Raw genomic sequence first — 27,877 nt, 5'->3', positions numbered from 1 at the left:
ATATACACATATGTGCATGGGCATCATTAGCAAGAAAAAAGAGTCCGATCTCATAAACAAGATAGACAAACAAAATTCAATATCTACAAAAAGCGGTTTGATACGTTACGAATCGAGTTACTATTTTTAAGAGCACCAATTTTCCATACTTTTACGAAGTACAACCATTCTACATTATAATATACTTTTTTTAGGATTTCAACTTTGAGCAGACTGTATCGACTATTCACCTCAAGAATGTCTGAGAAATATTGAGACTTATCACACTATAAAGAATTGTATAAAGGGTTCAGAATTCTTTCATGTTAACATTTGCGATTTGTTCTCTCCATTCTGCAGTGATTTGTTGTTATGTTGAGAAGTTGAACTGTAATCAACATAAAAGTATGATGCAACTCCAATTATACCACCTGTGGCTAAAATAAGAAGCTGCAGGTAGAGATTCAAGCGACTCGAAACAAAAAATCCAATCGACACAAAGATAGCCTGAAAAATAATTAAATGGATTAGAATTATTGTTGGCATGAACAGTAATAAACAGTAGTGACACTGAGCGCTTTACGTTTGATATTTAATTAATTGTTTGGAACACATGGCGCCCTTATTTATTTACGTTCTATATGTCATTGGAAATATAATTATATTCTTCAGAGCGACTGCTTTTCACGTTTTTAATTTAAAAATAATTCAATGATCAAAACAAAAATAAACTATTTAGAATTGAAACAGTATTATTAGATCATTTACCCTACATTACTCGCAAGGGGTAAATATGACTCCTGAATGTTTGTGGTATACTGGCTTCTGCCGTTGACAATACCGACTTTGATATCTCAGTAGTCTGTACTTCAGTATAGTCTGTTTCAGTATCTGACAAACATGCACTTAGAACTCTACTGCCTGTAACATTTTTTTTATATGAATAATATTTTAGGTTGTGATCATATTTACTGTCTCTAATAGATATTGAGATTGAATAAATATGAGTATTTTGTATTTTCTTAACTTTATCTACACGAGACTTTACATTTCTGAACAATTTGAAAATATAAAACATTGATTTCTGATTAGTTTTATTTATACAAATTCACGTTACAGTAGATATAATTTTGATAATTCACGATGTAATTGTGATACGTTTTATTCTGGAATGGAATGATTTTATTACAATAATCGACCGAGCAAAGTGAAGTCTAAAATTCAAGTAGACGGTTTTGCATTTCTCTTTATGTTTATACGTGTGTTGCGCATTTACGGCGAAACGCGGTAATAGATTTTCATGAAATTTGACAGGTATGTTCCTTTTTAAATTTCGCGTCGACGTATATACAAGGTTTTTTGAAATTTTGCATTTCAAGGATAATATAAAAGGAAAAGGAGCCTCCTTCATACGCCAATATCAGAGTAAAAATCTGGTGTGGTACACACACAACTTCCCTTGTTCATTGATCTGTAAGCCTCATTCTTAAACGAGGATAATCTACGGATCTAGGGGAATAGCATTATGCCGATTGGCATATATTAGTGGCTGAATAATTTTATTAAAACTACGATTATACTATTGTTATTGTTTTCAGAGTACATTTTCCTTTGTTTAAATATTATGAAATTTGAGGATTTTTTAAAAGTTGTCAAAACACCTGTTCTACAAATAAAATATCGACGTGTGTTCTTTTGAATAAACTGCTCTACCCACCTACCTCAAGCACGAGAAGGAGGTTACAAAGTAAATTTCTCAAGGATGGGGTGGACCCCCTGTTAGTTTCTCAGGGAGGAGAGTCATGCTAGTTAATAGAGCTGATATATAACTATACAGGGTATGAATTTGAAAAAAAATCGGTCATGTCATTTTTTAGAAAATCGTGAAAAACATGGTTTTTTAGTAAGTATCCGCCATTTTTCTCAAGAATATTACGGAGCTCCTGCAATTTTCCCAGAAATGAGACTCATGTCAGTTGATAGGGCTTATAGATAGCTATCCATGGTATAAATTTGAAGAAAATAGTTAAAGCCGTTTTCGAGAAAACCGTGAAAAACATGGTTTTTTAGTCATTATCCACCATTTTTTCCGCCATTTTGAATTGAACTTTATTGAATTTCTCATTGTCGGATCCTCATGGTATAAGGACCTTAAGTTTAAAATTTCAAGTCAATCGGTTAATTAGGAATGGAGTTATCGTGTTCACAGACATACACACACGCCCACACACACAGACCAACACCCAAAAATCATGTTTTTGGACTCAGGGAACCTTGAAACGTATAGAAAACATGAAATTAGGGTACCTTAAATTTTTTTGGAAAGCAATACTTTCCTTACCTATGGTAATAGGGCAAGGAAAGTAAAAATCAGACTAAAGATTAATTTATCATGAATCAGCTGTCGAGAGTGGATTATTAATTGCATGCAATGACGCATGCGATTCAATATCTCTATGTAGCTTAGTGAGAAAACAGCTGTTGTGTCGTATATTAGTAGCATGCAGTGAGGCATTCATTTAACTTGAAGTAGCATAGTATTTTCTCCCAACTTTTCTCTGCTTTCAACTCGGTAAGCTCTTGATGATAGTAGCATAAAAATATAGCTGTTTACATCAAACTATTAGCATTGTCGATACAACAACCCAAACAGCCATTAGTCGTTTATACACTGATATCTCGCCGACATGACAGGACAAAATTTACTCTGATTGACAGTATTAGAAGAGACTGTGATTTTATAACTGCGCGAGGTCTACTGTTCACAGAACTACTAGTAATATATTAGTATATTCTCTAAGGAGTTATAAATTGATTCTATAAACTGATTTTCAAATAAAATCATTTCAGGAATGTTATAATATACTTGAATCAAATGGAGTAATATTCACCCCGCGCGTGTAATGATGGAACTAAATTCGAATAATACAGGGTTAATGAATACACTGAGACTTATCTTTTTTGTCTTGAATACAAATATGATTTTGAGATGTAAATGACTTGATTTTATTTGAAAATTTATAAATTTTAACTATAATTAATATATTATTGATAGAATTTCTGATTTTAAATTTATGAATTTCACTTGCCTTTGTAAATTTGTAGAGAGCAAATGATTGAGCACTATCATCTGGGAAAATATTTGCAATTATTGCAAAATTCTGAGTATTAAGTCCTCCATCTCCTATTCCAAGTAAAAAACTACACAGTATTGCTATGTGAACACTGAAAAAAATGATGATTTGATCAGGAAATTTTAGTAATGAAATAAGTTCAAAAACTTCATAGAATATGAATTCAATGAACATACTGTTCAAAATTAAGACTACTATCAAGAATTCTAAGAGCTTGTTCACATGACAGCGACTTACGCTCGGTTGTCGCGCGGTTGGCAAATCGCTCGATTTGCCAGTCTCGTACACATATGATAGCGATTTGCCCTCGGTTAAGTCTGAGATTACAACCGCCGCGATTCGCCGGCGACTATTAAAACCGAGCGATGCATGTGTACGGCACCATGTGTTTCCCTATACCTGGCAACCGCTCGGTTGGTCAATCGCGCGACAACCGAGCGTAAATCGCTGTCATGTGAACAGGCTCTAATCGATGATGTATAAAATTCAAATGCAATATTGGTGAATATCACAGTATTTGACAGATTGATTAGATCAAAATAAGTACAATTTTAAACTATCCATGTTATTGACCAGAACTAGAACGGTGAACACTAAGGTATTTGATTCAAAATAAAATTTTGAACATTGCAAATGTACGGTAATTCATTCCTATTCTTTTAAGAAAACCTTGACCATGTTATTAATTATTGATGACTTGTTTACTTATTGGTGCCATAATGTCAAATAATTATTACTTTTATAATGTAAAATCAACCTTAGATGTTATTTGCATTTGTTTTAACAATAATATCTCAACACAATTATTGTAAAACACAATCAGAAAAAACTACAAGACCTCTTGCCTCATAATCTGCAAAATCTTAGATCTTAATCTTTCTAAATTCAAAATTGATTGTTTCAAGTGTTTGTGTTTTGTTTCAATGTGGAAATTAGTGAAGAATTGGAAAGTCGCACATAACCTTTATTTGGACAATTTATTTTATGAAATTGGGATGAAAAGAAGTTTTCGACTGTAGTCTGTTTCTTTGTCCTTAAGTTGATTTTAAATGATAAATAAATAAATAAATAAATAAATAAATAAATAAATAAATAAATAAATAAATAATAAATAATAAATAAATAAATAATAGATAAATAAATAAATAATAGATAAATAAATAAATAAATAATGCTTGCACTGTTCACTTCAACTCTTTAGCTTTGGGTATCAATAAATCACAATAGAGATGATAAAATGTAGATAAAAAATATCGACTATTGATTACTCATAACGTACTTGCTTTTTATTATAGCTTCATCCTCAGTATTGCCAAATACTGCTTTAGACGGAATGTTGATTGAGATCAATGCGAAAGCAAGCAATTGCAGAGAAACAGTACAGAAGATCATGATTCTCCTGCCCCAAACTATTTTGCTCAATCGTTTTCCTAGCAGCATTTGGAGTAATCCACCTATAACAATATTGAGAGGCTAGCTTTCAATGAATACAAGTCAACTTGATGATTCTTCGACGAAAAACCTTCAAAAGCATCGTTCAAAATAACTAATTTTCTACCTCAACATCATATTGATTTGAAAATAGTTCACATTCTACTCACTTATGAACTGTCCGAGTCCGACGAACATTCCAGAAAGAGGCACGAGCTGTTTGGATGTTTTCCCCAATTGAAGGGTAAATCCTATACTTGGACTATAAATTCCAGCATTGAAAGCTTGTTGCATTCCTAGAGAAAAAACGAAAAACACTGCTAATAAAAATATTTCTCATACATTTCTGGCAAATCGAAAGTTCATTGGAATCACATAATAGCCTCTCAGACATATGTACATCTTCAAGGTCCTATCTCTATTCTACAGGATGAGTGGAAGCTTTGGTCAGCCCATGGTTGAGGGTAATCATTCCCAGCAAACGCGGCAGATAACTCTGGGATTGGTGAGATGCCCTAAAGCAAGCTGTACTCTCTTTCAGAAGTGCTTTCTATTTCTTGGGCCGAAGTTCTACAATATTCTGCCTGCAGAAATTAAAAATTTGAGAACCTTAAATTTAAATCAAAACTAAAGCCTTGGCTTTTCGAAGCTCGTCCAAATGATGTTGAGGAATGGTTTATTGTGCTGCAATGAGCATGATTATACACCCTTTGAATAATTTTGTACCTCAAAATTTGAGTCCTATTAGGCATTTATAATTTTTGTAATTTGTGAATGTGTGTGTGTGTGCGCTTGTGTGTGTGTGCGTTTGAAGAACCAAACGACTCCTGCTTGCACTCAAGTGATATTTCTCTCACTTTGCAAGCTAGTATTTATTCCACTTGCATCAATTTGCATATAAAACATTATTTTTTGGTTTTACAATGTTAATTGATATAATATATTTGTATTTTCGAGAAGATATATTTTATGTTCATTTGGTCATAATACAAAATTCCCTTCAAATTTTAAAATTTACAGTTTATTATTCATAAAAAAAGGTAATATGCTAGTTATGTATTATATACTTTTATTTATTTATTTTAGATGCTTTGTAATAATATTGTATAATGCATAAATATATACTATGTACTATATATTCATATTGTATTGCATTTTGAGCAAGTGAAATAAAATTTATTCTATTCTATTCTATAGTGATGAGTTGAGTTTCAACAACATAATGCCGGCTGTCCTTCCCTCTTTAGTGTAATATTTCAAAAAAAAACGAACTTATTCGTATGAATTTAATATTTTTTTTACAAAAAAGAAGTCCGACAATAGACGACAAATACATTTGTCTGGTTTAACAAAGATAGGATACATTCATAAAAAATATCCAACTAACGACATGCTAACTTAACATTCTTTTATAAATATTTGAATTGTTTTAGAGCATTAGTTTGCATTGTTCGAATGTCCATCAACCATAAAACCTCTTAGTTTTGCAGGGGCCTCCAGGTTCACAACTGGATATAAACTGATTTTCCTTAGAAATATACAAAAATAACGCAGAAGCTACTTCCTAGATAGTATTATTTAATAATAAATGTTTCCTTATAAATGCATTTTATTTATTACTAACGGGTAACACGTGCTCCGCAAGGGCCTATTTAAAAACTTGACAAACTGATAACCTGACCTATTGTACTGAAATCTTGAAGTATTTAAGATAGGCCTATAACCATCCTTGGTAAATTAAGAATTTCTATGCAAAAATTTAAAGTTAATCAGTCCAGTAGTTCAGACCTGATGATGCGTCATTCGTGAATTTCCTATACCGTACGTGTATAAACCAATTCTTTCCTTTATTTTATTATATATTATTAGTAGTAGATGAACACATGTTTGCTATTATTGAGTACAGTGATTTATTCACCTGTATAAGCAAATGTGATGGTCAATAAGAGCATCTCCTTAGTTGTGAAAACAGTCCATGTTCTCTTCAACTCGCTCAGAGCATTTTTTGTTTGTGTGGCAGGCTGATTGGCTAACTGCGCCTGCGCAGGCCTGATGTCCTGCGGTGGTTTTCGCAGGAGGGCCAACAGAACAGTGGCAACTGCAGCTAATCCAGCCATGCTCGATATTATCACCGTTCTCGTTTCCTCGTCTATGTAACTTTTGCCAAACAGTTTGTAGTAGGCGAATACATTGCCACACAGAGATCTGAAACACATCATTTCACCATTCAAATGGAAAAATACGAATGCATTCTTCATTCAACCTATACGATTGGCCACAAATAAAAGAATGATTTTTCACCAAAAAATACTTATGATTATTCTTCAACATAATTGCCGTGAAGGTTGAGGCATTTATCATAATATATCAATAAACCAGCCTACCAAAACCCTCTTCATAAAATGCTGTCGCAAAATGAGTGAAGTGGGCTCTAAGATTTTTTGGAGCTCCTCGTTAGTATGAAAGCTCTGCCCTCAGAGTCATAACCTGAGTTTAGGAAGAAAGTATAAGTTATTGGTGGTCAAGTAAGGTTCGAACGGTGGGTGATTAAATTATTCTATTTGAATTGTTGGAGAAACCGTTTGGTCGCACCATACTGTGAAAACAAGTAGTCATGCATCACGACGATTTTGGGAGTCATTTCAACTGACGTCTTTCATTTTCGGAGACCATTCACGTACAACAGCATCATTCATAACGTTTTCTGTGTAAATTTCAATAATTTTTCTTTAGATTTATGCTGGACTATTTAATTTTGCTTGCAAAAACTAATTATACTACGAAAGCACTTGGCGGCAGACTCAAGTGAGGATGCAAAGTTTGTGGGTCTATTACAAATTGGGTCTATTGGTTTTGTGAGTCTTTTATGCTCGACAGCAATAATTGACGATCTGGCCGCACCGATCTTAGGGCGATGGTGGGGATGATAATATGCTGCATGTGTCATGATGAAAAAGTGACCCTCGTACATTACTTTAAGTACACAGACACAGCCTATAGACACAGATGTCTATTAAATTATCAATTAAACAAACAAAGCTTAATTTTCTTCAGTAATTCAGGACCTTGTCCGCCCTTGCCTGAAAAGACCCAAAAGGTAATGGCGCATGAGGATAGCAAATGATAGAAAATTCTATCCGTTCCTAGACATTGAATTAGCTGTGCTAATAATTCTTCAGGAGGGCCACAGCAATCTTAAGGCCCCGGCTAATTTGTGAAGGAAATATATTAATATCATTAGGTTTTGTAATATGTTTTCCACACAGATTCGTCGGGGCATAGTCATTCTTATTCTTATATTATTATCCTGACAATGTACTATTTTTATAATCTAGAATTGAAATATTTTACTTTTAACATTGCATTTACTTTCTCATTTATTCTAGTATTGTTAACTTCGATTATTATTCATCATACTTTGTACATTTAACACTGAACGAGTCTAATGAATAAATTGAATTCAATGAACGAGTCCTGGTAGTTAGCGGAAGATATGGCATGAAGCATGATATTATTACCCATATTATCCAGCTTCATACCACAACTTTTACTGTTACTGATGAAGCAAAAAATGTTGTACAATCTTATCAGCAAATTATTATAATATAGGTAATGCTGTTGTTTCTATATGGTGTAATATTAGTAATATTGGATTACAAAACTTTGACGTGTCATATATATTGCAGGAGAGCTGCTTTCTAGTTGCAGTTCCGAATGACGAACAAGAAAAGATAGAATAAACTTGAACAAGAAAAGAAAGTGTCAGTTTCATTTGTACCGTATGTGCTGATTTTCTTCAGACTGTGGCTTGGGGCGAGTTCCTTGTGTATGGGCTTCATAAATCACTAGTAACATACATCTGTCTCTATTGATATCAAATTTTTTGGTTAGGGCTACTCACTCTTAATTATCAATAAATGAAAATAAAAAATCTAAGGCGTCATAAATCACTAGTAGCATACATCTATGACTAGGACTACTGTCAATTGTCAATAAATGAAAATAAAAAAATTAAGTACGGTACCCTTTTTAATTTTTTTGTCAATCTGACTCTGTCAATTTTACTCAACCTAGACTCTAAAATATATAAATTGGTAACTCACGACAAATTGTAGATTGCGAAGAAAATGCCAATATTTCTGCCGACTGTTTCGGGAGTACAATTTAGGATCATATATTTTCCTTCTGCTGTCCAAAGAATTCCCGCTCCGATTCCGCCAATAATGGCTGCACCGTACAATACCCATGACTTCTCCACTAGGAACGACATAATGAATAATCTAAAAACAGATGTGAACAATTGATGGATTAAAGTTTCATTTCAGATCAATTATATTGCACAAAAAACATTGTACAATAATCACTGGAAAAATACAAAGTATAAACAAGTGTTTTCAGACTTGTTTGTATCATTGGAGAGGGAATGAATGAATTTGAAGTAAAGTGAATTGAATACCGCTATATTATATTTATTTTTTTAATCCACAAATAGCCTAGTTATAAATATTTCATTTAATTATGTAGCAATAAGATAATTGTATTTATAAAAAAGATATTACTCCAAAATGTATTTAATTTTCCATTTGATTCAGACATAGTCTTTATCTAGTTAGAAGCCACGGTCAAGGCAAAATGACAACTTCACTTAACCACAAGGCTCAGTCAACTTATCAGCCCATACGCAATTATGAGTTTGTAAATAGTGTTAGTCAGGAAGACACTAATGTCTCTATCAGTTATTTCCAGCAAATGAAAATCTTGAAGCTATCAGGAACTAATAATGAACGGGATAGAATCTATAACATAATCCGAAGATCTGGTCAGTGGATTGAATGAAGGAATGTGAAAGATAAAAACTAGTTAATGCTACCGATATATTTATGATGTTAAAATTAATTAGTATGCTTGTACTCACAAGTAGAGAGCCGATGCAAACGATAAACTGGTTCGAAGTCCCATTAAGTGTACCGTAGATGGTCCAAGCCATAAGAATAGACCAAAAGATATGTACAACAATGATAATATGTGATACCCATCAACATTGAAGTCATTATAGTCTATATGAATGCTCGAAATTAGTGTTTTCTGGAAATAATTAAATTTATTAATAGTCTATATCCCTTCAAATTATACTTGTTTCAAAAACAAAACAGTTTTTTTTAAATGATTGTATAAGCATAAACAGATATTATGTTAATAATAATAAGGTATAGCCTACCATAATTTTCCCCAAAATAAATAAACTTTGTTGCACCTAACATCACCTTACATTTCAATATTCGCACAATATAGACTAAATCATTTATGATGCACTCGAAATCACCTCACAGCTCCTCTTTAGGAGTGAAATGCATTCCTCAATACTCCAAGAAAAGTAAGTGTTTTTCAAATATTTACAAGTAACACAGTGTCTCAACTACAACAAAGTTATTATATACGGTAGTGTTTCGTCATGGAAAGCAACATCAAGAGATATTTACTTCACTATAATTATAGCTTCATGTCAATGTCACTCGGAGCTCAGAAGTTTGGAGCCCATCTGCAATAGTGGATCCATAATGTATTAGCAAAAAATGAATAGTAGAAAGAAATATTTTCAAGGAAGATAAATATTCTATTTTTTGGAGTTTATTAGGGAAAGAATTTAAGCTACTCACCTCACAATTCTGGATAGTCAAATCGGCTGCAAACAATATCAGGAAACAAATAGAGAGAAATATAACATTAACAGTACCGTATGACACAGTCGCACACATTTCTAAGCACTCTGTTGTTTGAAGGTTGGTTAATTGCTCGTATTTAAATAATAACCCACTTATGAAAATCCTACATTCATTCTGAATAGATACCGTAATTCGAATAGGAACTGACCGTTGAAAAATCGGTGATTTTCTAAAGCATTTTTACTGAACAACAACGTAAATTTGAACGATTTATGTGAACAGAGATACCGTTGAGATAAAACTTATCTTAAAATGTAATTTTTCATCACGCTCCAATTATGCATTCTGCAGCAATTGGTTAATGAGCTGAGACTGTGACTTTGGAATGTATTGAATGTTATCATTTAGTTATACTAAGTTAACCTTTCCACCTTACAAGAGTATGCAGGGTGATCATTGCTTCGAAAGCTACTCCTAGTTGATTTACAACGTCTGATAAGACCGTCTGCTTGTCTAGACTTCATACCTGTTACCTGCTAATCTCTACTGTCATTTATTAAACATATCTTGCGGCATGGCATTTATAAGTCTTGTACGCAATAGCAATATTACATGTCACATTAAGTATCGAAGTGTGATAAACTCGTGCGCAATAAAAAATATTGTAAGCATGATGAATGGAATTTGCTAATAAAACGGTGATATGTATCATGGCCTAAACCTTCAATTAGGTAGCTGCAATATAATTTTCAAGATTTTAATGCATGCCTTGATAAAGGGTTCAACGCCTAATCAACTTCCGTATCTCTTATTGTTTTAAAGTGTTGTCTTCATAGAACGCCTGACTGTGTCAATGATTCGATTATTTTACAACACTTGGTAGTATAACCTTGTACTATTTCTAAATCACTGAGTTCCTGTGTCTTTTTTTATTGTCACTCTCTTTTGCACATACATATTTGAACCTATGTTCATTATTATAATACAATCAAATCTCTCAAATTATATAAGATAGCAGTGCTTAGTCCCCTTGTTCAGCTCAACAGTTATGAGCTTCAATATCACTTTCCGATGGTTTGAAACTCACCCATAATTGAAGGTTCATAACCATCTTTTCCATTACACAAGAACGAGTCTAGAGTTCATGAAAGCATTATAAAAAAATATTATTCTATTCAGTCATGATGTGTATTAAATTCAATACAGTCTGTTCTTGTAGCTCTTTGGCTGTTGTGCTTGGGTAATGACATGGCCACCTCTAATACATAAGAATATATAAATAATACATTCTAATCTAATACATTCTGATCTATTAGAGGTGGCTACGGTAATGATCATGTTGCTGCTGAATGATTCAATGTGTGAAGTCACTATTATCCGGCAGTTGTAATTGAGACTTGATTTTCATTTTAGATTATTTTCCTATTTCAAAAATCTGGTGTGGCGCACTCACACAACTTTCCTTGCCGTTATGAAAATTGATCACCTGACGCTAGTGTTGATGCGCATCTCAAGAGTCTACTATTCAAAGATCTAAGCCAGCTGGTGACAGGACAATAGCGCTGGATACACACGAGATCTGCTATCTCTTCATAGTGAATGATTTAATAGAATCAACAGTTGCCAAAAGTTTGCAATTGAATAATCACATTTTCTCAAATTTCAAGCTTATTTTCAATTTTAGGTGAAAATGTTACTGGACATCAATTGAAGAGATTTTCATGATGAATCTTTTCCACTCGAAATTTTTCGTTTAAATTATATCCGAGACCTGATAATTGGAAATCTAAAATCAAACTTTGCATAGATGGGGTGGAGCTCCTGAATTTTTTACAGATATGAGACTTGTGGCAGTTGATATAGCTTATCAATGACTATTTCAGGTATGAATTTGATCAAAATCGTTGGAGCCGTTTTCGAGAAAATCGCGAAAACCCCTGTTTTTGACAACATTTTCGCCATTTTAGCCGCCATCTTGGATTGCATTTGATCTAAATTGTTCGTGTCGGATCCTTATAGTGTAAAGGACCTTAAGTTCCAAATTCCAAGTCATTCCGTTAGTTAATTGGGAGATGAGATATCGTGTACACAGACGCACATACACTCATACACACACACACACACACACACACACACACACACACACACACACACACACACACACACACACACACACACACACACACACACACACACACATACAGACCAATACCCAGAAATCACTTTTTTGGACTCAGGGGACCTTGAAACGTATAGAAATTTAGAAATTGGGATACCTTAATTTTTTTCGGAAAGCAATACTTTCCTTACCTTTGGTAATAGGGCAAGGAAAGTAAAAAGGTTTGACGGTCAACAACGCATACTTTCAAATAAATTATTTTAGTTTATTTCAACAGTTTTACAAAATGATTGAATCAATAAGAACAACAAAGTAGTTTTACTACCACCTTTATAACGAAATAAAACTTTAAAAATCAGTACCTAGTTTGATTAGGTACTTTTACTATTATTATCTAAATCCATATATAACCATCCAGCTATACCTGGTTATCTAAAAAAATTAAAATACTTGAGCTTTCGGTACTGGCTGCCTCTTCGAGTGACGTCAGAGGGCCTGGCATTAAGGCTGTGCATCAGCGTTTTGGGAATCAAAAATCAAATCAAAATCCATCTATTGCCAAAGACAAATTACAATTTGTATAGGCCACGTCATGAGAAAATTACATAAATTATTACATAAACACAGAACTTTTAATGTTGAAATTTCATTTTTCAATGTTTTCAATTTAGATTCCATCAAGTTAAGCCTAAAGTTGAAATATTTGAAACAGATCATTTCAAATTTAACAGATAATTCCATTAAATTTTGAGGGCAAATTCTTCAGGGTATTGTTGATTGAATATCGCTAAATATATTGAATAAATATTGTTGAACATTGTTTATCAACATAATACTTTTTGAGAGCGTTATTGGATTTTTTTAAATAACTCAATTTATTTCGAGTCATTTTTGGAATAGAATCATTTTCTTGAAAATAATATTCTTAGAAAAAAAATGTCTTATTCAATCACTTCTATTACTACCGTGAAGAATGAATGTATCCTAAAATTGTATTACATTTTATTTTACATAATTTGAAATGATCTGTTAGAAAATTCAAGTCTCAAAAATTAATAACCAAAAAACGTTTTTCCTGGGAAAAGTGTTTCATTTTCATAACTTAATTGTATCAAAATCGAGAAAAAAATCCACCACTGAAAAGTTACCAAAAACCTACACCTTCAATTCGGTGCGACCTGAAGACCTCTTAACAACAGAGCCAGCCAGCCAGGACATAAGATATTCTACCCTAGTTATAATACAAATCAACCATCTTATGGTATGAACAATATTTAGATAATTTATATATGAAAATATAATCTATCATAACTAATGTAATTTAAGCACCAGTTTCGATGATAATTTTCAATTCCAAATGATAACGTGTAAATAATTTAAAATATAATACTGTACTTTTTAGCAATCATATGGAATGAATTATGATATGGCACTTGTAAGTTTTCCTAATAACTAAAGGAATCGCTAATTCTGGCATTTGTACTATACAATACTATTCACAGTTCAATACTGTTTTAGTCCCTAAAAAAATTGAAACTGAATTACAATTTGTTCGTTAGTCTTAATGAAGCTTCTTTATCTGTTACAAGAAGATGATAATATGATGGGGAATTAATTATACTAATAATTAAAGAAAAATGAAAGAATATTTCAGATTTGTCTAATTAAAATGGAAGCTTATTGACGTTACAATTGAACTATTGAACTGCATTGAAACCATGATAGAGAGGGGAATCGAGAGAAAGATGGAGAACCCAAGTATAAAACCATATAAAATTGTGTACTTAATGAAAAAAGTCGGGTCCAAGTTCCTAATAGGCTCACGATCAGACAGAAGTCTTATGAGCCATTTGATTCGTATTATATTTTTATGATTTATGCAAATTATGGTGTTCTTTGCAATTGTAGTGAAAGTGAAGAAGAATCAATAAATTATTCTTGTAATTAATACAATAAATATTTCTTATTGCATAACATTTTATGAAGAATTTTTTTGTTTTATAAATAGGTTACTTTAATTAGCTATGACTACAAATTTTTAGTATCAGCATATCTTCTGTAATTATATAATTCCAAAGAAACTTTCCTGAATAAATAAGTAGGCTACCTGATAATTATTTTTATGGATATGTTTTTCAACATGATTGCTACAAACTCAAAATATTTTTGATTTCTTGGTTTTCAAGTAGTCAAAAATAAATGAAATCCAATAGAAATAGAAATAAAAATAAAAATCTCAGTACCATTTTTGAATTATTTAATCACAACATGTTTCGGACATTGATGCCATTTTCAAGTCTTGAAAATCAATGTCCGAAACATGTTGCGATTAAATAATTCAAAAAGGGTACTGAGATTTTTATTTTTATTTCTATTTCTATAAAAAGTAGCCCTATACAGAATAGAGATGAATGAAATCCAATATTTGTGCAGTTTATTCCTAATATCATCTTCACCATTGGAATTATCTTATTTCGGATAGTGTCTAATAAAATAAAATCTACACCTTGCGCCCACCGATTAGAGGACGATTTTTATAATAACAGAGAGAATTAGAACTGGTCATTAAGCGTCAATTACTAGCTCAAACGAGATTGAAAAAGTGACCAGAAATTTACTAATGAACAAAATCACAATTTTGGATTCAGATTATGAAATGAGAGATCCAAAACTATCCAAGCTTCCATCATGCCATCACCCATTTCACGTAGACCTTTTACTGTACACTCAGGGTTGATAAAAAGGAGTAGAGTTATCACCACTAATATCTGCTCAGCGACTATTTCTGATACTGACTCAACACTTTATTTGTATACAGCAGATAAGTGAAAGATTGGTGAGTTAACTGTTGAAGGAAGATTGCTTTGATTTTGACGTCACTGGCACTCAGACTGATTATCTCCCAACACACAGTGACAATTTTTGCAAGGGGTCCATCTAATTATTCAATCTAATCATGTGACTCAAGCAAACAACAGACACAAGCGAGAAGAAACACCCCGACAAATGAATTCAATGAGGAAAGAGATACCGTTTAAATCACTATTAGAGGAAGATCATCTCCTACTAGAAACGTATCTGGTAGTTGGAACCACAAGTGGGGTCTGCAAATTGTCACTTCATGTGATCATTACAGTATAAATAAAATTTGACTCCATTGCAATGCCTTCTTAAATCATTGGTAAGTCAAACGTTAACTATATGAACAGTGAAAGAGCCAATACGTCAAAAGATTTTGTAAGAAATTTCAATCCTACATTCAACAATAATTTCTTCAGGTTCTCTCACAAGGTTTCAATTCTCCAATTTACAATTTGTAGGATAAACAATTTCTTCAGGTTCTCTCACAAGGTTTCAATTTTCCAATTTACAGTTTGGAGGATAAACTAATATTTGCATGACATTTTTTTGACGATAATCAATAAAAAAAAAATTAAAAATTGGTCGGAATTTTCGATGTACGTTAGTTAGGATTCGATGTAATTTAGGATAAAGATTTAACACAATTTCACAATCATACTTGACCTTTGGGAAAAGATGATTAAACGTTTTCTAGTTCATCAGCCTTCCATAAAAAATCGACGAGCTTATAAATCTAGTACATCACAGGATGGGGATTGCTTTTTTCAAGTATTATTGAAAATACCGGTCCTATTCATCAACCTGTAACCTTTCAATAGTTTCCCTTTTTGATAGATTTTGCTGTTCGCTGATACGTGATTCAGCAATTACACTTCTATCTACAATGATGAAAGATGCTAGTCCAATTAATGCCATCGGGAACAGTATGCTAAGTTGCGTGTAAAGCCCAATATGACTTGAAGTATACAGTCCTACAGCAACGAACAGGCTCTGCGAAAACAATAGTATCAATTACTGTACTTCTAAGAGCTTATTGATCAATGAATTAACCAAATATCTATGTCTAGTTTACAGGACAGCGGTACAGTCATATGACGCTACTAAGAGTTCGATCATTATGAATAGAATACAGTATTATTGATGAATGATTGCTCACCTTGATGAATTTATAGAGAGCTGAAGACTGAGCACTGTCTTCGGGAAAAATCACAGCGATTATAGAATAGTTTTGTGTGTTGAGACAACTATCTCCTAATCCCAAGAGGAAACTGCACAGCATGGCCAACACTGCACTGGAATAGATGAATTAAATTAGAATTTTGAATCATATCAAGTCAACTTATAGTATTTTACTATATCAATGCTATTGAATAATTCAATTTCATACTTTATTAATAGGACTGGATGAAGGAGTCACTTGCTTCATTGAGGTAAATTAATAAAAAGTGCACAGAAAATTGTTCTGCTCATTAAGGTATTCTACGAATCGTAGATGAATTTTGACATTAATAAAAACGTGCAACAATGATGGTAATGACTTAATCTAATGAATGAATGATGATGAAATTATATTGAAAAATTCAAAGAAAATGGACCATATGAATAAAAACAGAGCATGAGCATGGAGCATAAGGTTTTGCTCATGAGCATTAGGTAGAAGCATAAGCATTTGCTCATTTTTATATGAATAAGCTTTACCTTATCTTACCTTATGCTCCTGAACTCTGGAGCAAATGCTCACATATTTTAAAGATTTTCATCGGCTGATTTGCCTTTGTGGCCTTACTTTGTTTTTATAGTGAAATGTTAGAATGTGCTACTCACGTAAGCACTAAATATGCAAGTATAGACACCGCTTGTGTTTGGTCGTCGGCTCTGTTCTCTATCTATGAATTGAGTTTTAGTTTAGTTGAGTTCTGAATTTTGAAATGATAGCGTGAAAAAATGTCATCTCTATAATAATCTTCAGCATAATCTTATCATCTCAATAGCCTTCTTATAATCGTCTACACTCTCATCTTCTTAAATGCCTATTTCCTATTCTGTAATGGCTATTTTTATATCGGATAGGTATCTTTTGTATTTATTCTTTCGTAGGAATAATGTTGAATGAATGACTATTTCCTATTCTGTGATGGCTATCTTCATATCGGGTATGTATCTTTTGTATTTATTCTTTTGTAGGAATAATGGTGATATATGTCATGGTTGAATCTAAAAATAGTTTTATAGTTCTCAGCTATTGGTTGTAATCGTATCTGGTATAGTTTCCTCTAAATGACACCAATTAGTTGAGCCATTTTACTATGAGCAAAAGGTGAAAAGCTGCTCCAGACTAGACTCACCAAGCATTTGCTTCAAAGTTGAGCAAATGCTCAAACTATTTTTTTGATGAGCATGAGCAAAAGGTTTTGCTCACGTTTATTCATAGAAAATGAAACATATGCTCAATATTTAGAAGTATAAGCAAATTCTCAACTTTATTCATATGGTCCAATGACTGTGAATTGAATAATATAATAAGCTTTAAAAAAAATGAAATAGTGAGCTATATTTGCCTATGAATGGGTGAAGATAGTGTGACACCGTATACAAATATATATCTGTATACGAAATACAGATTCGTCTGTATACGAAATCTGTCGTACGAAGCAATTTACTAGTCAAAATAGCAACTAATCAAAACTGGGAACAAGAATATTAATACACAGGTGCCATTTGGTGGAGTATCTGATGGAGTTGTCTTTTTTTTCTTTAGGGCAACTCTTAAATATGAATAAAAATTATAAATCTAAGTACCCTTTAAAAATGATTTCCAATCACTTGATAATGGCTTTATATAGCCGAAACATGTCGTGATTGAACAAATTTAAATGGGTACTTAGATTTCTAATTTTTATTTATATATAATGAAGTAATGTACGATATTAGAGGGTAAAGATTTTCAATACTTTCTCATTTGATTAGTAAATCCAGCGAAAGCACCCCCTTGGAAGAAGTTCGATACACTTCTTTCCCTAAGAAAGTACACAAATGTCAGTCTATGTCAGTCAGAACTATGTCAGTCGGGTGAATCTCTAAAAATGAACTTTACTTCATAGAAAATATACTATTCTTATTCTACAATGATTCATTTCAATTTCCACTGATATTTCTTCCCAACTCTTGCATTTTTGATCACAAACAGCAGTCAAAATGAGATTTCCTGTTGCCATTTTTTGCAAAATATATCCGAAGCGAGGATATTATTTCAGCAAGATATTAGCGGGATCGCATGTCAGACCTACATACATGAGCATTTATATCTTATCAGTTATTCTCATTAATAACAAGTTTATAAGGTATATAATAACTGTTATTATATGACACTATTCTATAAAGTAACTGAATACACACTACCCCCAAATGCTTAAATTATTCCACACCATCAATTATTTCCTCTACTATTCAGCAAATCCAACATTCATCAACCCTATAAGACTTACAAATTCAAAATCGACTATCCAAGTACTTCATGTTGTACTCTGAAGATAGGCCCTATGGCTTGACACACGTCGAGCTTAAATTTACAAAAAATTTAAATCGACATGTAAGTACACCTAGACTTATATAAAAGAGGAATTACTGATTGATTATCAACCAACAGTAATAAAGTGCACTGTGAATTGAAACTTTAAAGTACATTATCATTAAACTTCTGATTTCGATGATAATTTAGCTGGTAACCTATGAGTTTGAGTAATTTGCAATTTGTCATTCAATGAACTTTGTGACTTACCTCGTCTCTATTATTGCACTATCAGAAGTTTCCCCAAACACTGAATTGTCGGGTAGATTCAAAAATATTATTATGAATGCACAAAACTGCATCATCAAACCAAGTATTATGATGCCTATCCTCTTATATTTCAACTTTCCAATACAACTATTGAAAATTATTTGCAAGCAACCTCCTGAAAGCAGAAAAACAAATGAATAGTATTTATTATTAATACCAATTTTCAAATTAGATAATTTATTAACATACATTAAACGAGTTCAATATACATTGAATGAATTTCAATGGTAAAATTGGTTGAAAGTTTATTAGAAAAGTGAAATCATAACCTTCTTGTTTTGGAAACTATTTATCCATCAAAGTTTGAGAGAGAATAGAATAGAATACAAGAGAATGACTGCCTTTATTTTATACCTGGGAGTGCGAAGAGAGATAGAGAGAGTTTTGGGTATAGCCTGTTGTCTTCTTCCGAATTGGCTCTAACAATAAATGAATAAAATGGTTATAGTTCTATACTATAGTCAATCGAATCAATCAGAAGGCAAGCTGTTTCCCGTAACTTAATGTTTTACTAGTAAAAGTAGGTTTTCGTTTATGAGACACGATTCGACGACCACAGAAGAATACTTTTAATACTTATGGGAATATTCACAGGTTCACAGCCAGCTTTTTACACTGAGAGAAGAATCTATTCTTTCTCGGATGTCGAATCGTGTCACACAAACGAAAACCTACCTTAAAAAAGTGTTTTCAAACAATTATCAAAAATTATGATTGATAATTCAACATATTTTTTCTAAACCTTGAGGTGACGATTTCTTATTTGTTCTAAACTAGCAGGTAACCCGTGCTTCGCAAGGGTCTAAATAAAAACTTGACATCTTGTAATGAAATCTTGAAGATTTGAATATAACAATTATTCTCGGTAAAAAATGAATCTATATGCAAAATTTATTTTAAGTTAATCAGTCCAGTAGTTCAGACGTGATGATGCGTCAAACATAATTTTCCTATCCAGTACGTGTATGAGCCAGTTATTTCCTTTATTATAGTATAGATAAGTTCTTCCAATTGGTGCTAACCTAATAAAGTGCCAAAACTCAAATAATGTTTAGAAACCTTCCTCAACTTAATGCCAAACTGACAAAATTGGACTGGTTATTAATTCAGTTGCCAATTTTAACCATCTGTTTCGAAGAGGTGTTGATTATAGTTCTTTGGTATATACTCATGTCCCATGAATGAAATTTGAACATTAATTCTGAAAAATATAGAAGGAAAATTGAAATTTGGGCTTTGAGGTGCACGAGATTGATATTTTTAGAATCTATGTGCAGAGTTTGGAGATCTAAATAATTCCCGTTTTCCCGGTATGCAATCCACAAGTTGACATGTTCTGATGCGAACAAACACAACCCTACTCTCTCTTATTATATTCTAAATGAACAAATTCAATAAAAAACTTACCAACCACTTCTCCAAGTGAAATGAATATTCCTGAGAGTGGTACTAACTGCTTTGAGATGTTACCGAAAGCACCAGTGAATCCTATGCTTGGACTATAAATTGCATAGATAAAAGCATGCTGTAACCCTGTAAGAGGATGAATTTCTATTAATTTCATTGCAGGAATTACAGAATAAGCAAACTGTGAAATATTAATTTTGATTAACGAATCGACAATAAAGCAGCGATTGAATAGCGACGTTATTTATGAAATAATTATTGATAAATTTGAGTGAATTTGAAGATTAGTGTGGTTGATGGATAAATCTGTCCTGGAGAAGTATAGGCCTACTTTGAACTAAAAGCGAAATTGGAAAATCCTCTTCTTCAATCTGTATGGGCACAGAATATGTTGCAGTAGCAGGAGTAATTAGTTCTATTTATTGGATATTTGAATTAATTTTATAAAGTTACAGAATATGTTGTTTCATTAAACTTCAACTTGATTTGAACTACTAGCAGGTAACCTGTGCTCCGCAAGGGTCTAGGAGCTACTGAAAACTTGAAGAATTTCAAATAGGCCTATAACCATCATCGGTAAATTGATAAACTATATGCAAAATTTCAAGTTAATCAGTTGAGTAGTTCACTCGTGATGATGCGTCATTCGTGAATTTCCTATCTCTTACGTGTATCAGCCAATTACAGGAAATTATATTGGGTATTAAGGCGAAGCTGAAGCTGTACATTCAAAAGGATATCTCTCTGCCATAATTCAAATTAAAATTCAATCTTATTAAGCCACAACACTTTACAACTGGCCATGTTAACAGGTATTGAAAAATACATGAAATAAATAGAATAATAGAAGCTTACAAAAATATAGCACGTCACATAAATTATAACATTCTTCTAAACTCTACATACAAATAACTGTAATTTAATGGTTGAACAAATTATAACACCCTATCATTTAAGAACTTTTCAACTAATAATAATATATTGTTGAAATGAAATCCAAGCATAAGTGATTACTATTATTCCTCTCAATTTTCCACACGGAATACATTCTTTCATTAAAAACGAATCACTTGGAAATTTGTAATAAAACTTTGTACTCGTGATATTAGTTGAAATTATAGTGAAATTAGTCTAAATTATTCAATAAAAGTATTTTTGTAATTATGCACTAAGAGATGGTCCCTGGAAGATAGAATCCTTCAAGATGTAAATAGGCCTACCAACAATGTGTACCCAAGTCATCCTGATAAGCTGGGTTATAAAAAATGGCTGAGATTTAATGCAAAAAACTCACAATTGGCAACTCTGTTTCATACCAAACATTTTCAGATGTGCGCATGCTTAGTAGACAATTTTTCCTATTCAAACTATTAGCCATGGCCCATCTCCTACTGAGACTACTATAGCAACCTGTTTTGTATGAAAATGTATGTAAGAAAATTACAGAATTTTACCTGTGTAACAAAAAATTATGTTCAATATGAGCATATTTTTCGATTTAAATAAGGACCAAGTCTTGAAGAATTCCTTTAATGGCCCCTCCTTCATTTGTTGATTCATCACTGAAGGCGTTCTCGATTTGACTGGTCTCAGAAATAGAAACATAATGCTTGATACACCAGCTAATGCTCCTAGTATATAAATCACCAGCCGGCGAGTGGGGCCGTCTATTATAGATTTTCCTCGAATTGGTAAAACGTGAACAAATTTCCAAAAAGAGATCTGAAACATATATGAAATCATGAACTGTATTTAATAAGAAAACTCTGCAATTTCGGAATGCATTTACGATTCTATCGCTGACACAAAGATTAAATTTTAACTATGGTTAAACTTATAAAAAGCCAGAACTTATATACAATGAATAAACACAAACGATTTCCTTAGCACCAGAGCAAACAAAACAAGATCATCAAAATAACGATTCTCTCTTACAGCAGTCTATTGCTTTATTACTTTATACTTGTATACAGAACAAAAACTGATTTTTCCTCAGTTGGGAAACATGTGTGTATAAATGTATAAATACTTGTAATGTATAGGGTATTTTGATTTTTAATTTTTATGTATACATACAAGTAGGTGAACATAAACAAGAAATTGAACAGAAGACATTTTAAATAGTTTGATAAGGATGATAAAAGCAGTGAAAAAGTTAGGTTCTAGAGTAATAGAACTGGAAATCACACTAGAAAAAAATATTGATATAATGTGCAGAAAAGTAGGCTACATTAAATAGTGAGGTCCAGGACTCGTTATAATGACAGTATCTGGTCAACATTGGTGTTGAAATCCTTGTCTATCATTCTACAAAGCAGAAAATCGCTATCCTTATCTCGCTCTAAAAAGTTGCCAAATCGTTTTTCAGAAAAAATATAATCATTTAATAAAATATTTATTCTCAATCTTGAAAATTTATAATTTTTTAATCATTGAAAAATATTATATATTCTTGACGAATAAAATATAGACCTAATATATATATATATATATATATATATATATATATATATATATATATATATATATATATATATATATATATGATTATTTTAAACAAGAATGAACAGTTAGGTAATAATACATCATAATTATATACTAATAAATAATAATAATAATATCGTGTGACCTGGCTGGCTCAGGTCTGGTGTCAGAGTTTTCAGGTCGCAACTGATCAATTTCAGGGCCTCTGACATGACCTAACGACTGCTTTTCAGGCAGCCGGGACCAACGGATTAACGTGTCCATCCGAAACACGGGTGTGGCCCGAGATAAATATCTTGCCCGGGCCGGGATTTGAACCCGGGCCTCTGAATCATACTAGTATATAATTATATACTAGTTAGCTATCTATCAGCTAGCCTTTAAAAAAGGCAGAGAATCGGCAACGCTGTTCTTATATCTTTTTCCAATGCCATTAAAACGTTTGCCTCACTTTAGCCTTGGATATTGAAACAAAACCTTATTTAAAAAAGATTACGTTGAAGGGAGAAAAATGCTATTAATAAACCTTCGCGTTAGTTTATCTTTGAACACTCTATTGAGCTGAATAAATGATGCTTGCTTCACCGGTTGAGAAATAATGCATATAGCAGTATGCAATATTCTGCTCTTGTTTTCCAGTAAGAATGCTTAAATCAGTTTAAATTTAATGCATATAATTATATTACTCACGAAGATTGGAGAAAGGCCCAAAATATACTGACATTTCGCGATATTGTCTGAGGATCAGAGTTTAAAACTAGATAGTTTCCTTCTGCTGTCCAAAGTATTCCACCGGCAATTCCTCCAAATACAACAACCGTGTAAATTGCCCAAGCTTCTTCAACATTGAATGCTAAAATGTAGAGCCTGCAAAAATTCAAAATACATAAATTTACAATATTGTAATGACCTGATTCTCAAATTAACAGAAGGCTATTAGTGGTTTACGAACACCGTATTAATGAAGGTAAAGAGTGCTCTTGATAAACATTATTTGAAAACTGACTAAAATCTTCAAAACAAATTATAATAATATAACATAGTTTTCTTTAGTAGAGGATGAATGAGACTTACGTGTAAAAAAATGCTGCAACAGCCATGGAAGTTCTTATACCAAGAACTGATACTAGGGATGGGCCAAACCATAAGCTCAAAGAGAATACAGTGTAAGTTAATCCCAAACTTGTGTAGCCTTCAACGGTGAAGTCAGGGTTTTCATCGTGGATGCTGCTGATAAGAGTTTTCTGTAAATAAAAAAATTGATTAGACTACAGTATTATGTGAACTTTATTATATTAGTTCTGGAAAAAAATAGTTTATCTAAGGGTTTGAAGTCAAACACTTGTAGAATCTTTCAAATCTTTGGATAGTATTTAATTGCAAACTTACCTGCATATTAGTTACAGTGTAATCTGCAGCAAACAGAACCAAGAAACACACTCCAAGGTAGATGACATTTTGTATTTGCTTATCCGTGTAGAATTGACAAATCATTTTGAAATAAGGTACGTATTTGGTACTTTTACATCAGAATCGAGCTGGCTGTGCTACTCCTGAAAACAGAAAATCATGAAAAACTTATTACATTTAACATATAAAATTAATAAGGCATATTGTTGAATTCAACATTGAGCTGAGTTGAAAACATATAAGTTTGCTTCTCAATGAAGCAAAAATCACCAATTTTTCTTCTTATTATGGTACGGGGAAAAATAAGATATCTCCATCTCCCTGTGGTAAATAAATAAATATTTCAGGTGCAAGTTAACTTCAAAATGAATATTTCAGGTACAAGTCAACTCAAATTAACAAAAGAAATTCCAGTTTTTAAAAAGGTTATAGAGGGAACCCTAACAATTACAGGCGAATATTAACTCTTCCTAAGATATTTGAGGTGGTAGCAGAGCAGATGTTAGAATTCTGTAAAAATAATGTGTTGTTTGCAGATAAAAAGTACAAAGTTTGGCTTCAGAGAAGAAAAATCCACTGTTGAAGCTGTGGAATTTATCATTTAAACGTATTCGAGGCCTTGCTGTACTGACACTATGTGACAAGGTTTTTTGCCGCGATGCTACACGTTAACGTCACACCTCCAAGTGGGCACCTGCTTTTTCATATCCCGTGAGGTGTGACACACGAGTTACTACCTATCGGCACTGCCAAGTCGGTAGGCGAGTATCACAGAGGAGTTTAGCCTGCATTGCAGTGTAACCAAACCAATTAACCGTCCACCCTAGGTCGATGCACTGCGCAGTTTCGGCGGTACGTGAGTCTGGCCGGGGCACGGACATATCTTCTAACTCGTCTACAGACCTGGAAAAATGCTCGTGTTTCCCAAATTATATACGTCTCCAGGGTGGGTGCTTTCACGTCCACTAGGGTGAGCGCTTCTACATCAACCACACAGGCGCCAAAAAGGGACGTGAGCGTTTCGGAAAGAAGAACAAGTGAGGGGGTACATTATTTAATACCTTCTGCTTCATCCATTACCCACATTTGTGGGATCGATGGCGTCATAGAGTTCGATTTTTTAGAGGGTTTTCGATATTATGATACTACTTCCAGAGATCCCATAGTCTGGATACACAATGTGCTGAAAAGCAAGTGGCGATTTCACATGCCAGTTCTACTCTCAGATACGGGGGATCCAGTACGGTACTTCTGAGACGGGGCGAGGAATGAACTCTAAAGAAGCTCTAAAAAAAGCTCCCAAGAAGTTCAGTACCAGCCTGATATCTCAGGGACAAGACACTTTGAGACAATCTCGGCAAGACTTTTGATACATTGGACATGATATTCCATAATACAAGCTCCCTGCTCATAGACCCTGCTCTGGTGCTTCTTCGCTCCTATTTGGAGGGTCTTCAGCTCTCCACTAATTGTGTGAAGTCAGTTTTGGGAATCTTCAGGGATCTGCACTGGGACCCCAGTTGTTCCTAATCATGATTAATAATGTGAATGCAATTCTGATGACACCTCAGTATTGGACATCATTAGGGTCATGGCAGACCTACGCAGGATTCTGAAGACTGGTGGCACACTCTTAACAGCAAGAAAACCCATTCCATAGTTTTCGGCTTCAAAAATATTGAGCAATATAACTCCTTGGGCTTTACTCGTGGACATGCACATATGACCTGTCCAAGATATGGATAGAAATTCAAATAATATTATAATTATAACAAGTGAAAACATGAACTAACTTTGCTTAAAATTATTTATGAGGTTTTTAATAGCAATGGAACACATCTAAATACTTTTATCTCTTATCATCATTCACCCTTCCTACGGACAAGCTTATTTTAGCATAACTTTTAACCTCATTTTTCACCTTGAGAAACTTGATTGAAGGTGAATTATTAATGCGACTGACTCATCACATATATTTACCGGTCTATATGGTTTGCATCAATCACAAATAAACTGCCTAATTCAGGAATAGTGACAACACTACTATTTATCTAGCTTAAATAAAAATATTTTATGATGCTCATTATGCTAAAAACAAGATGCATTATAAAAATAATAAGTACCGCATTAACTTCTAAATCTTACCAGACACATCCAATGCAGATCTAAAAACGTAGAACAATTCATGTTCTTGTCTTTTGTAAATCTGTAATGTTAGATACTTGATATAACAAATTAGTTGATAATTTATTGTTTATTGAGTTAAAAAATTATTAGAAAAGATAAATAAAAGTAAGGTTATTCTTTCAAGCTTAGAAATCCGTTGCAGTTTGCAGAAAGACATGTCAGGTGTCAGCTGTTAACTGCTTATGTCAACATCAGCTGATCAGCATTTCGATCTCAATAGTCGACTACGACTATCGATCTTAATACAATCTCGACTATTGATTATCGATTCTCATGAAAAATAGAAATTATCGACTTTCAAATATTCAGCGTTTTTTCCCTGCATATCAAAATGTCCACCCCCACAGGGGGTGAGGTCAAAGACGCAGACTTCGTCATTATGAGATTTTTGCGGGGTCTTGGAAAAAAATTATTGGGGCCCAAAAAAGGCCAGCAGTGCTAGAAATAAGTTAACGCTTGACAACCTTTTTTTTGCACGAGTGGGAGCTTTTATTCATGCATGGGGTGGGGGAGCTTGTACTTGAATATCTGGAATACCGTATTTATAGTGAGGTTCACGTTATAATGACAGTGTGGAAAGATAGGAGAACAGAGTTTGCCAATTCTCTGCCTTACCACTGCCTTCTATAGAAGATAGTTGATACCGGCTTCCAATTTTCAAATAATACTCACAGTAAAGTGATTCTCTTACTATAGCGGTTCCATAGCAACGTGAAAAGCCAAGCCAACAGTAGGCCTACATACTTGTATAAATGATACTTTTGGGTAATATATTACGGTCAAGTTTTTTGTAATACGGTACCTGCTTTTTCACTAAAGACATCACAGTATAGTGATCTCTCAACGTTTTTGCCAAAAGTATGAAGACTTTAAAAATAATAACTGTAACACTGCAACTACTTTAGAACCACTCAAAGAATAATTCAGATGACTATACAGGAATAAAACTTTTCCACTAGCTTTTAGCCTGAGTTCAAGTGTTTCTCTGTCTCGGTTGTGTGAAATGAGCAAATAGCTCATTCTTTGGCAAATAATATTGAAGAGTCTTATCATAGTGATATACATTTAAAAAGTTACTGTCTTTATTTCACATGATGTCTCAATACTATTTTTATCGAGATTTCATACCATACTCATAATATTTCCAGTTTCCTAATCGCCAGCCTTTATCACAAATTTCTAATCTTGGCAAAATAATCAAATAAAATCGTCTCCAAAACAAACTAGCTTACCAACTTCGTATCTCAAAGCAAAATTATGATAGAGAATTTCAAATAAAGTTCCGTTTCTTATCTTACAAGTACCTCATTCAGATAATTTTCAAGCTGCTAGTTATTAAATTTATGAGCTTGTTCAGAAAATA

At 33.0% G+C, this 27,877-nt stretch overlaps 1 protein-coding gene across 1 annotated transcript; it reads right to left on the bottom strand.

The window, feature by feature from the left end:
* Positions 1 to 84: 84 nt before the first annotated feature.
* Positions 85 to 26,691, bottom strand: LOC111053133. Its single transcript, XM_039422933.1, has 17 exons — positions 26,473 to 26,691; positions 24,307 to 24,470; positions 23,992 to 24,161; positions 23,640 to 23,784; positions 21,888 to 22,155; positions 20,434 to 20,559; positions 18,967 to 19,141; positions 16,345 to 16,480; positions 15,981 to 16,178; positions 10,202 to 10,447; positions 9,460 to 9,629; positions 8,648 to 8,824; positions 6,463 to 6,749; positions 4,715 to 4,840; positions 4,393 to 4,567; positions 3,069 to 3,204; positions 85 to 486 (listed from the first exon to the last, which is right to left on the bottom strand). The coding sequence occupies exons 2-17, from the start codon at positions 24,409 to 24,411 to the stop codon at positions 301 to 303; spliced, it is 2,826 nt and encodes a 941-aa protein (XP_039278867.1). The 5' UTR covers positions 24,412 to 24,470; positions 26,473 to 26,691; the 3' UTR covers positions 85 to 300.
* Between the last annotated feature and the right edge of the window lie 1,186 nt (positions 26,692 to 27,877).

Source organism: Nilaparvata lugens, chromosome 3, assembly GCF_014356525.2.
Source record: "Nilaparvata lugens isolate BPH chromosome 3, ASM1435652v1, whole genome shotgun sequence".
Lineage (NCBI taxonomy): Eukaryota > Metazoa > Arthropoda > Insecta > Hemiptera > Delphacidae > Nilaparvata > Nilaparvata lugens.
The sequence above is the reverse complement of the archived record's forward strand: the minus strand, read 5'-3'. Positions and strand labels throughout refer to the sequence as shown.